Source organism: Euprymna scolopes, chromosome 16 (genome assembly GCF_053919585.1).
Source record: "Euprymna scolopes isolate OS-2025 chromosome 16, ASM5391958v1, whole genome shotgun sequence".
NCBI lineage: Eukaryota > Metazoa > Mollusca > Cephalopoda > Sepiida > Sepiolidae > Euprymna > Euprymna scolopes.
The window spans coordinates 40,620,388-40,632,981 of NC_136497.1; the positions used below are offsets into that span (position 1 = coordinate 40,620,388).

General features: G+C 32.0%; 1 protein-coding gene across 4 annotated transcripts in view; it reads left to right on the forward strand.

The window, feature by feature from the left end:
• Positions 1 to 12,094, forward strand: part of LOC145295921 (uncharacterized) — a 299,082-nt gene extending 286,988 nt beyond the window's left edge. For all 4 annotated transcript variants that reach the window (XM_080141733.1, XM_080141734.1, XM_080141735.1 and 1 more), the window contains 2 exons: positions 6,558 to 7,616; positions 11,324 to 12,094. In XM_080141733.1, the coding sequence (XP_079997859.1) occupies positions 6,558 to 7,616; positions 11,324 to 11,370 (1,106 nt within the window). In that variant the 3' untranslated portion in view covers positions 11,371 to 12,094. The remainder of the gene's footprint in view (positions 1 to 6,557; positions 7,617 to 11,323) is intronic.
• Positions 12,095 to 12,594: the final 500 nt, after the last annotated feature.

Below are 12,594 nucleotides of genomic sequence, written 5' to 3' on the forward strand. Positions count from 1 at the left end.
AGATTTTTACAATGGATGACATTTTTTTGAACCATGTAATAGATTTTAAAGAACTTTTCCAATCTCATTTCCTTCAAAGCTGATGTCAACAAGTGTTTTGGTGTTCTTGTGTGAGATTTTTAACTTCAAATCATATTTTACTGCATGTCTAATGTTGTCTACCTCAAGTTGAATGTTTATTTTTCTTATGGATTTCATTGGATTCTTTAGGATTTGAGAGTTTAATGAAAGCTTTGATACATTTTTTGTTGATTCCTTAACTATTAAACTAATTTGTAATAGTTTTGCTTCTAGTCATTATACTCTTTACATTATGAACAATCTTTATAGACATCCCAACTATTCTTGAAATCATGTTTTGTGTGACGAGTGCATTCAGCAAATAACACTTGATATTTGCTTTTTTGATTACTCATATAGGCAAACATTTTCTGAAAAGGTAAGGATTATAGTCAGCTATGATTATTGCATCAATATATGCTAGGCTTCAAAACATTTAACTTGGTTCGTGCTGAGAAAAAATACCTTGTAAATTTTGCTTTCTCGTTCTGTAAATATAGGGTTTGCAACTAGTAGTTTTGTTGGAGGTTGCTCATGATACGATGTGTAAGTTATGATGTATCACAAAACAATATTTATTTAAAGAAATTCCAGAGAAATATTTTTCATTTAACAAATCATAGTAGAGAACCAAAATCGTGGCAGCCTAACCCGACAGCCTAACCCAATTCCTAACCCTAACCCAATTCCTATCCCTAACCCTAACCCTAACCCAATTCCTAAGGTTGCACAGAATGTTGAACCAGTTAATATTACACCATTGAAAAACCACCATTGGTTGACCTGAGAGCTCTGCCAAGTCTTTTCTGATAGGTGGAATCCAGGTTCTCAGCTGCCTACCTGCATGGCCCAAACAAGGAAGTATATCTCTCCTTGTTGCAACAGAACAGAGGTTAGATTGAGGTGTTGCGGGGAACAGCAATTAGGGCATAGTTGCCCGCATGTGGGCACAACATTCGGTGGATTCAGTCATTATCAAAGTTTAAACTTTTATTGATCAACTACCTTCATTGGCCATTTCTAACAGCCATAGATTGACCAGAATGTGTTCTTTATATACTCTAAATTCATTGTCTTTTGTTTCTATTTAGAATTGAATTTTTACTAAAATTAATGATTACTGTAAAGATTGAGTGGGTAATAGTTTTATTATTTTTCTCTTTGGGGATCTCCTTTTTAACCATCTTTACATTTCAAACCATTTCTTTTTTAATCATTACACAAAACGTGCTATCATTACATTAACATACAGATCGAATTCTGTAAAATATTACTGAACAAATATTTAAGATAATGAGATTCTTCCTAACCAAAAGAAATATTCAGGTTGTCCCTGATGACTATACATCCAAATAATTTTACATTAATGTGGGTGGACTTCAGGGGTCAATCCTTGGACCTTTATTATTCATGATTTTCATAAATGACTGCTCCAATTAAATTTTGTCAGGGATGCATATATTTGCTGATAACACCATGCTCTATTCTCAACATGTGATCAAAACGAACGTGCACATATTCAAAGCAGTGGCTGAATTCTTAGAAAATTACCTCCAGTTTATACTTGAATGGAGACATAAGTAAATGGTAACATTTAATGTTACTAAAATAATGTTCTTTCCTTTAACAATTACAAGAAACCTTTTCAACGATTAATTGCCATGGTTAATAGCATTTTACCAAAGAGTCAAACATTCAAATTCCTTGGTTTTAATATTCATAGGCAATATGAATTGGAACAAATATAAAGATACTGCCAAGGCTGTTGTAATGAAAGTGGGCTCCCTCTAACATTCTAGAAAACTTGTCACAACTGCCAGTATTTTATATCTCTGAACAAAGCCACTATTCACCCATGTATGGAGTATTTTTGTCGCATATGGGCTGGTTCATCAACGAGTTCAAAAGAGAGTCTCTGATCTAATAGTTCCCAAACTGTCCACCAAGCTCCAGCCTCTGTCTCATCACCACAATTTTGCATCCCTGTGCTTGTTTTACAAGTGCTTTAATTGAATGTGCTCCAACAAATTAGCATTACAAACATATGCTGTATTTTCATGGACATCAACAATATTACATACCTAATGTGCTTCAACAAGTCATATCGTTTTTATTTGTTGGTCAATTTTTAAAAGAATGATATTGATGGAAAGAGAATAAAATAAGCATTCCAACGATGTTAATTTATTTTTCTTTAATGTGTTCAATGTTTTTATGCTCCAAGTTAAAAATGAAAAAATGGTGACCACAAAAAGGGAAACATTTTTTTCAATGTTTACATTTCATACGCTATATTTGGATACATATGTGCAGGGTTAAATTTGATTGGATATGGCTGAAATTTTACAGGCTATATAAACAAAGAAGTCCATCTCTACTGGTGTTTGATTTTTTTTTTACGACCACAGGAAGCAAAAACGACCGAGCAAAGTTGACAAAGAATATTTCAAAATTGATCAGATAAATCGGCATATATCATCCATTTTCATATAGATAATAGTTTCAGAATTATTTTCATGTATAATATGTAAATATTTGATAATTATTAATTGCGCGGAATTTTCTTTAAAATGTTATCTTTTATAGAAATTAAATCCGCTTACAGAAAAACGGTCGCTAAGCGCATCATGCGCTGAGCTGACTAAAGTATTCCCTTAAAAATAGAAAACTGTCTTACTAGTCATTTTTTTATTCTGAGTTCGTCAATTTAAAAACATTATTTTCAAGTTTTTCAAATTTGATTTCCAAACAATACTATTTTGTTATTTTTAATGCTTTTAGTACACATGCACTAAAAGCGTTAAAAAACAACAAAATGTACTAAGTACATGCGTTTAACTTATTTGTACTTAAGGTAGAATTGTGGGTTTTTTTTGTGGTCAAAAAAAAAACAAATATATAACAAATAAAAGGTACTTGTGCACTTATGATACCATGCTGAAATAATGTTATTTAGAAACCCATTCTTAACATGGGGAAGGAAGGGTGTTTTTTTGTAAACTATTCTGTACTTTTATCTAACAACTAAATAAAAAAGATATTGTGAAACTTGAATTTATTTTTAACTCATTGTCAAGACCATTTTTTGAATCTGTAAAACAAACCTTTTTTTTTTAACTGAGGATATCTAAATAATAATAATAATAATAATAAGGCGCTTTGATAAAGAATTTCATTGTGATGCATTTTGTAAATTTTTACCTTGTTTCCACCATAACATTTTTCTTTAAAATGACTACCTTTAAAGGTGTTCGGGTATGCTGAAAATGAATATCGCATTTAAATTTTCCGCAAATGACTAGCTTTCCAGATATTAAGCAATGACATTTCTTACGTTATTGCTGGTGGCCATCTTGGTATGCGCGTTTGTGCATAGTTTCTCAGGGTTGTGTTTGCACGCTTGCGCATACCAAGATGGCCACCAGCAATAACATAAGAAATGACATTGCTTAATATCCGGAAAACTACTTATTTGCAGAAAATTTAAATGCAATATTCGTTTTCAGCATATCCTAAAACCTATAGAAGTAATCATTTTAAATGTTTAGGTGGAAACAAGGTAAAAAATTACCGTTATATTTCTTTGTTTACATAATTGAATTTTCAGTAAAACAACAGAATAGAAATGACAAAAATTACCATCAACTGGTGAATATATAGTTGTTGTTTATCAGGATTCCTGGTATCCTGGTACTATGAAAGTTACATCGAGGATTCATGTAGAGTACTATTTATGGTTGCATCTCAGAAAATAGGGGTATATTTTGGGCTAGATAGAGGATTTACAAAATTGAAAATTGGACTGGTCCCAAAATGCATAAGTTCTGGTCGACTATGGGAATTTCCATCTTTTACAGAAATCCAAAATCTATATGAAAAATTTTCTTCAATTTATTTCTGAGATTAATTCATATCTCCTCAATTTTTTTTTCTGTAAGGGGAGTAGTAAATACCGGCCATGAATGCTCTTTAGGCATTCAATGGCTACACTCAAGATTAAGCTCTCCTTTGGTGAAGAGGCAGAAAAATGCTTATTCTCAATAAAGCTATATTTAAATACTACTATAATACTTAGTTTTGTTCATAAATAGACACCCACTGTATGATACCATGCGCCAGTTTAAAAAAAATTGAAATTTGTACATCTGAATTTATAATTCATGGCTTATGGTGAAGAGATACATCAGATTTGACTGCATAATCAGAAAGAGCACACAATTTTACATAAGAGTGCCAGGTTTCATGAGAATAGTTTGAAAAATGGTGGCGAAATTACCAAATTTCTTGAAATGTTGAGGTCCGTAATTTAGCCCGCTTTTTCTAAAGAAAAATGTCCACGGAAAAGCCTAAATTTTGGCACTTAAAATTCTCATAACTTTTGAACTACTGATGGTATTTGCATAATTCAAACGGTTTTAAGCATCTTTTACATAGTTCTTTTCATGCAAGTTGATAAAAATAACAATTATCTAAAAAGAAAAAATTAACTTGTAATGCTAAACAAATTTGCTGGTCTTGGCATAAAAACAACCAAATAACCCCACAATCAGCTAAATCCAATTATTTCACTGTGGATATCCACAGATGATGCAGGATGCGCTATTCTGATAGTGTCTTTCTTCTGAACTACTAGCCTTTAGAATTACTTCTGTTCATGTTTCAACATGCAAAAAGTTAAATGTCATGTAAACATGCATCTCTCTACAGAACTCTCCACTTAAGGGTGCCCCCTAAAATATGGCCCTTAATTGTAAGTATCCCCATATGTATATATATATATATATACATATGAAGATATGTTAGTTTAAAGAAAGTGGGGGATCACTTTTCTATAATAATTTAACATATAATGATCACCCACTTTATGGCCACAACTAGTGTAAAACTTGAATTTATGCCGCTGAAATACACATTTGCCGAATTTTTGTAGGAGGAGCGTCAACGTGTGGGTGCTCAATTTACGTAAAATTCTTCATATCTTGGAAACTACTCTTTTGCTGGAATTTTAAACGTTATTTTCGTTTTCAACATACTCAAAAACTTATGTATTAATTTTCCAAGTTTTTTTTTCTAGTGTGGAAAGTCGATTGTCTGCCCCTTGCTGATCTTATATTCCAAACATTCCCAATAGGTGTCGCTAGCAGTGTATCATTCAAAAACAAGATGACATGAAGTTTTTCTTCGATAAAATGTCTCATATTTGATTTTCTTAAATAAAAAAAAAAAAACTACTTGATCGATTTACGTAATTTTTGGAATATGACATTTTCATGCAGTGACAAGTACGTACATTATAAAGATTTTTTTCAGATTTTTATAGTAAAAAAGATTACTTGTGGACCATTTATAGACTTTGCACCGAATAGTCAATTATAAACAATAGAAATATCCCCACGATTATTAATAGTATTTAACCCATAGATGGACAGAAAAAACAGAGTGAGCTATAGCAAAACAGACTAATTGTTGTATTTTATTTTATTCAAAATTAAACTGGCTTTACAAACTCATTTTTCCTTGATGTAACTAATCTAACCTGAATTCAATGGCATGACCTACTAAATCACATTTTCTTGTACATGTGTATGCTTCTATTTGTAATGAAGCGGTGTATGCTCTCATTGTAACAGAGCATCGATGAACGAAATCAGCAGCAGCCATAGGATAGCTGACTAGCAAAAATATTAGCATCAGCAAATTAAGCAAGTGTGCACGCATGGATGTCATGGGAAGAAAGAGAAAAAGAAAAAAAGGACAGCACATAGTCAAGTAAAAAGAGGAAGCAAAAGTGCGTATCGGGGAAAATGGATATGTAAAGTCAGGGGTGAGAAAGCACTGACTATAGCCGATATCGGGTGACAGGGAGAGAAACTTTAAAAAAAAAAGGTTATACAGGGTGTTGTAAATTGTGAAAAGACTTTTGAAAGATTATGAAATGCATTGTTGTTGGAAAAGTTCTGAATAAATGCATTTCATTTGTACTTTTTAAAAAAAAAATGCAGAGTCGGATTTTTATTTCTTCCCTTTTTTTTTTTTTGTTTGTTCCTTTGCGACAGTACCAGACAGCGTGTGGGTCCGAGTGGTTGAAATGTAACGACATGGTTAAAGTGTAACAGTGATGTTACATATTCAGACTAAAGATGAGCACAAATGTCGTAAGAGCATTAACAGTTTGATTTTGTCAAGTACTTATTCCACCTTGTTTTTCTCCATTAACTATTGATGTTTGTTATTAATGAGAAATTAAAACTAGTAGGTAGAAACGAGTTCATGCCTTTTTAATTTTTTAAAACTAGAATCTTTAGCTCAAATTTAAAACTTAATGTTAACTTCTATTTCTATATGTTAAATGTAACCTTCTGTGACGAACTCACACATTTTTATCAGACATTTTTTTTTTATTTCTATTCTCAATGACTAATTTGTGACTACAAAATATTTTGATTTTGTTAACGTATTTTTAATGTTTTTTTTTTGTTGTTTTTGTATATCTTCAGGCTCGAGAAGTAAACGTCGAAAAGACTCACATGAGTCCCCCAAAAAGAAATGGCAGTTACAACAACAACAACAACAGGTGGAAACAGGGAGCAACCTTGATGCATTAGCCAAATATGCATCTTATGAGGTTGAACGCAACCGTCTGAAGCGGAGGAAAAGCCCCGAGAGTGATTCCCGACGTAAACATTCGCGTAAGGAGAACATTCAAGTTACGGATGAAGAGCGCCTCCGACCAAGGATCACTGCATCCCTAATCAATGGGCCACGTACTCCCCCTGGCACTCCTCCCTCAGATGTTTGTCAAGATGGAAACACCCCTCCCGATTCCCCTGATCATATGAATAGTTCTCATTCATGGACTTCAGTCTGGAAAAGTAGCCCGGCTCAACAGGAAAAAGAGAAAGTCAACTACACCTCTCACCACAACATGGACACAAGCAAAGAACGCCGGCTATCATCAGAACAGAAGTCAAGTCCATCATCACTTGGCGATAACATGGACCAATCAAAATCCTGCAACGTTGTTCTGGACGAATGTGGGAAGTCGTCTAACCATTCAAGCCAGCACTCCGACCACTACTCTTCAACTGGTCTACAACGCAACATATCCAGCTACTCTTTAGACACCGATGATATATCAGCTGAAAAGCACTTCAAGAAACGGTATTTCTCCAAGAGTAAACAGTGGACACAACACAGTAGTAGTAGCAGCAGTAGTTGTAGTAGTAGTAGTAGTAGCAGTAAGAGCAAACGATCACATAAGCACTGGGAGAGTGATCAATCGATGTCTTTGAGTAGCAAAACCGAGCCTGATAATTACAAAAGACAAAGTTTTGAAATTGTGAATCGAGGTAACTTAACTGGAGGGAAAGTTATCTTAAACCGGCTACTGACACAAGATAGCGATCCTGTCTACAGGGTCTCAGACTCCCACTTGTTAGAGCAACGAAATTCAAGTAGTATACACAGTAAGCACCATAGCAAATCTTTGACTGTTGGTACTGAATTGTCTCAGGGAGAGGGACTTTCATCTGGTGGATCCAGTAATAAAAATTCCAGTAAGTATATGTATGCGCATTTACTACTTATATACAGTAAGAGTGTGTTAGTATTTATAGTGACTTACCTCCGTTTGGCACAAGGACAACAACTCAATGGAATGACCTAACAAGTCACATATTTTCTTGTCCATGGGTACGACTCTATTCAGATTAAGCATGAGTACAAATGTCATAAAAGCATTAAGAGTTTGATTTTGTCAAATACTTATTCCACCCTATTCTTCTCTATTAACTATATCATCTATATATCTATAAAAGTTAAATTGTCTGTGTGTGTACATTTCCCTACCAAATTACTCTGTCAATTTTCAGTCTACAGACTCGAGATTTGACATAAGGGGTACTGAGATTTGAGAAAATCTTTTTAATCAGTTCTTGGCCAGAAATTTGGCTGTCAAGGGGTCAAAGTTCAACAATTTGACCTTTGAAAACTCTACCAAACGCCTCCACCAATTTTTGGTCTAAACACTTGAAATTTTAGATGTAGATTCCTTTGACATGGATCAAACTTTTTAACTTGATTTGAGACCAAAACAATAAATGTTAAGAAGTCAAAATTGGGGTCAATGTCAAAAAAAAAAATTGACCTCTCAGCCAATTTTTGGTCTAAACATTTGAAATTTTACATAATGGGCAAGCGTTTTAATCGTTTTTTTTGCCAAAAATTTGGCAGCCATGGGGTCAAAGTTGAAAAGATTTGACCATTGCAGTTTCTAGCAAACTATTAAGCCAATTTTGGATCTAAAAATTTGAAATTTTACAGAGACATGCAGCAAGCTTTTTATCAATTTTTGGGCGAAAATTTGGTTAGCAAGAGGTCAAAGTTTACAGAGTTGACCTTTGCAGACTCTACCAAATTCCTCTGCCAATTTTGGATCTAAACACTTGAAATTTTAGATGTAGGTCACCTGGACATGAATCAAACTTTTTAATATATATATATATATATATATATATATATATATATATATATATATATATATATGCACATAAAGTTATGAACATTACATAGGGCCCGAGCAAAGGTGGACTGAACTGCTAGTATAGTTAAAAAAAGACTGGCCCTGATCAAGACCGGAGGCTTCAGATTGAAACAATATATATAGAAATATATATATGGGAGAATTACATGCCTACTAAACACTATCCTTAAGTGTCTAAGATTTCTCTGTACACAGGTTTGTCGGGAGAGCCTGACATGAGGTTACTTCTCTCTACAATTAACCCTGATCAAATAACAGTATTTTAAGCCCAAATAAGATCTCTGCAGTATGTCTACATATTGAATCATACAAAAAATGATGCATCATCTCCAAGTGATGTTGCTTCTAGTAATAATACTAAGTTGAATACTTCACCAGATTAGATTAATTCTTGTCTTAGAATCTGATAAGATCAAGACACCACAGGAAAGCTATATTATAGCATAGTTAACTGGTCAATTGGGGAGAGGAAAAATAATGTTCTTCATTTCTTTAGTAACGTGTTAGAGGTACAGGAGGGCTTTAATGAAACACTCAGGTATTTATGTATCTTATATAGAGATCAAGTTTTAATCTCATGAAGGAGTCCCTTGTTTTTTGAGAACTTACATTAAAGTAAAATGAAACCAAAAAATAGTAATCAAGTTAAGTTTATATCCACAAGGTAAAAAAAACAGAAAACCCTTATTGTGTTTTATATGAAAGTGCTCAAAAATAAATAGAACTTATTATTATAAAATTTTTTATTTATACAAATTTATATTTGGCTACACATTTTCAGGCATGTTTCAGTCAACTATATTCTGAGATTTTCACAAGCTGCATGAGATTCCACCAAAATATGTCTGCAAATGTGTAGCAATATAATGTTGTATTAATAAAAAAAATCATATCTATACAAACATATTTGATTAAATAATATGGGCAAACTATGCCTGCATATGTTTCCATCTGATCATTTCAAATTGCCTGATAAATGTTTTCATTTTGACCTTGAATTGGTAGATAAATTTATGAAAATTATTTTCACTTACAATTTTTTTTTACTCATTGACCTAGCACCACCCATCCACATTATTTCTTTTTTATGAAGAATTTTATTTTAAAAAGATACTTACAATTTTGGAAAGATAATTTAATTAAGAATTAGTTAATTAAAAAATATCAGGTTGCAATAAAATTGCTAGGACATTATATAAATTTTTTAAATTTAAATCCTATAAATAGTTTAGAATTATTTTTAAAAAAAGTGTTTATTTTTCAATGACTAATTAGACATCAACATATTCAGTTTAGCGTGTGTTGTACATGTTGCCATATTTTGGACAGCTTTTAGAAATTGACTTGTAAACTAACCTATCTCTGGCCAGGTCTTTATCCTTTTTTCTTTCAAATCCATCCTTATAACTACCTCCACGTTTTTCTTGACCTTCCTCTCAACTGACCTACATCAACTTCTCTAAGAATTCTCATCCATTCTTTTAATATGATCAAACCAATGGAGTCTCCTACACACACATCTCTCTATACTATCCAGATTTCATCCTTGAAGTCATCGGAACTAAGCCTGTCATTAACACTTACATTACACATTATATATTTTTTTTTTTTGGCATGCAACACATCTTCCACTGACTAGCTTTCACTTATATCATCACACTGCATAGACATACCTAATAGACACTTCCCTTGGTTGAGATTGGTAAACTTCTGCTGGTTAGTAATTACAGAAGTTTCATTCACTCCTAACTTTCAATCATACAAGCATCAACTTTTACCTGTGTTCCATTAATATCACTAAGGCAAGAAAACCTTTAAAGAAGCTCAATTGCCTCACCATCTAAATATAGTTTCTCAACATCTGAGTTCTCATCTGTATCCATTGTCTTACACACAAAATGGTTATCATCTCCCCACTTTGCTGTACTTCCACTGCATTTCCTATGTATCCAATGCTTACAAATACCACAAAGAATTGACTTGCTCTCTAATTCCTTTCTACAAACTGAGCAAGAGAACTTTTCTTTTTCTGGGAGTTTTCCAACAACGCAACCTCTGATCAGCACTCACTTTTTTTATTCAGTTCATCATCGAATTTAAATATGTTTATAAACACCAGGAACATGTATGTGACAGCAAAATAATAGGTCTACATGTCCAAAACAAATTTTAAGACTATAAATAATATTTATTTAAAAGATGTACACAAGTAACTTATAAGAATTGAAATTCCTGAAAACATTTTCATTCATGTTATGCGGCAATGTATTTGTTATTTAAGCTTTATGGAGAAGGGGATTTATAATCCCAATTTAACATGTAAATAAAAATTCTTCTATCATATTTTATACTCATACTTTAACACATCAGTGTCACTTTTAATAAATTCAGATTCTTTGAAATCTCATCTGAAAACTCCCAATATTATCTATACTCATATATACGATCCATTCTTTACAAAATTGTTTAATATTAAAACAAATTTCTTAACATTTTCCTGTAATTTCTTTCCAGTAATTAAGTGCATCCTTAGTAAAGAAATTTTCATGTTTATCAGGATGAGCAATCAAATTCTTTCGGTATTTGATATTTCCTGTCGTCTACAGTTATTTGCACTTATAATTTAATAAAAATTATTCTTAAATACTTCTTTGTATAAGAAGTTCAAATCTTGTATGAATCAGTTAAATCTTATGTTTATTATACTTTTTTATTTTTCAGGATTATCAACAAATCCAAGTAAAAGCTGTGGCAGCAGGAATTACTGAACCTCCTCCTCATTCACAAATCGATGAACAGCATTAATTTTTTTATCACATCTATCATCATCATCATGAATCATCATCAGCAGCAGCAACAGCATCATTCATTTTTACTTCAAATAATTATGTAAAAAAAATCAACAACAAAAATACTCCATCTATACATTTTTTCATGAATTGGACTGCAAAAATTCATTCTGTATTTTACAATCCGTAATATCTCTCTCTCTCTCTCTCTCTCTCTCTCTCTCTCTCTCTCTCTCTCTCTCTCTCTCTCTCTCTCTCCTTTGTATTCTTTTAATAAAAAAAGATAGAGAGAAAGCTGATAAAGAAGGAAAAAACAAAACACTTTTCATCTCAAAGTTTGGGAAGCAGCAAAACTATCTTCTCTTTATGCAATGTTCCTCATATTTTATTCACCATTTTTTTTTCACTTACGCGTGTGTTATTTCGATGGACTCTGTCAACAGAATGAAATAAGATTTCAGTAAAATGTTTTTGTTTTTTTTTTTCTTTTTTTTTACTCTCTGTTCTTTTGGTGCAATGGAGCCTTCTTTTTTCGGGTTGTGTTTGGCAAATTTTTTCATCTGCATAAGTTTTTAGTTAACTCAAATCAACATTACAATAATATCACTGGCAGCATTTCTCATATTGCAAAAAAATCAAAAGATAAAAAAAACGAATGCTTGAAAGGATAAAAATAAAAAACAAATTATCCTTGTTCAAATAAGCTTTAAATATTGTTTCTATTTAATGAAATTTATGAATGGTTAAAACAAATTTATGCAAAATTTTAAACTTAAATTCTTCCCAAACAAATTTTTATATATTTACATTTTTAATAATTTATTTTAAAAATATTTTTTTATAGTTTTAAAATAAATTTTTATCGAGTTACTAATTATTTAACCCCTCCTCCTCTCCAATTCATTAATAAAACATTTCATGTTCATTTTAATAATTTTAGTTTCTATTTGTTGGTTTTTGTAGGAAATGTGTTATGACTCCTATTTTGAAAATGTTTTAACGAGTGTCATTTAAGGGTTTAACAAATTTCCAAATGTAATTTCCAGTTGAAAAATTTATTGAATACAAAATTCCTTGGGCAGCATTTCATCTGCTAATAATGCATTTAAAGAGAATAGCACGATGATGAGTTAGTCATGTTCTCTCACCATAAATTATTGTTATTCCAAGTGATGATTAAAAGCAAGATCTCTCTTTACAATT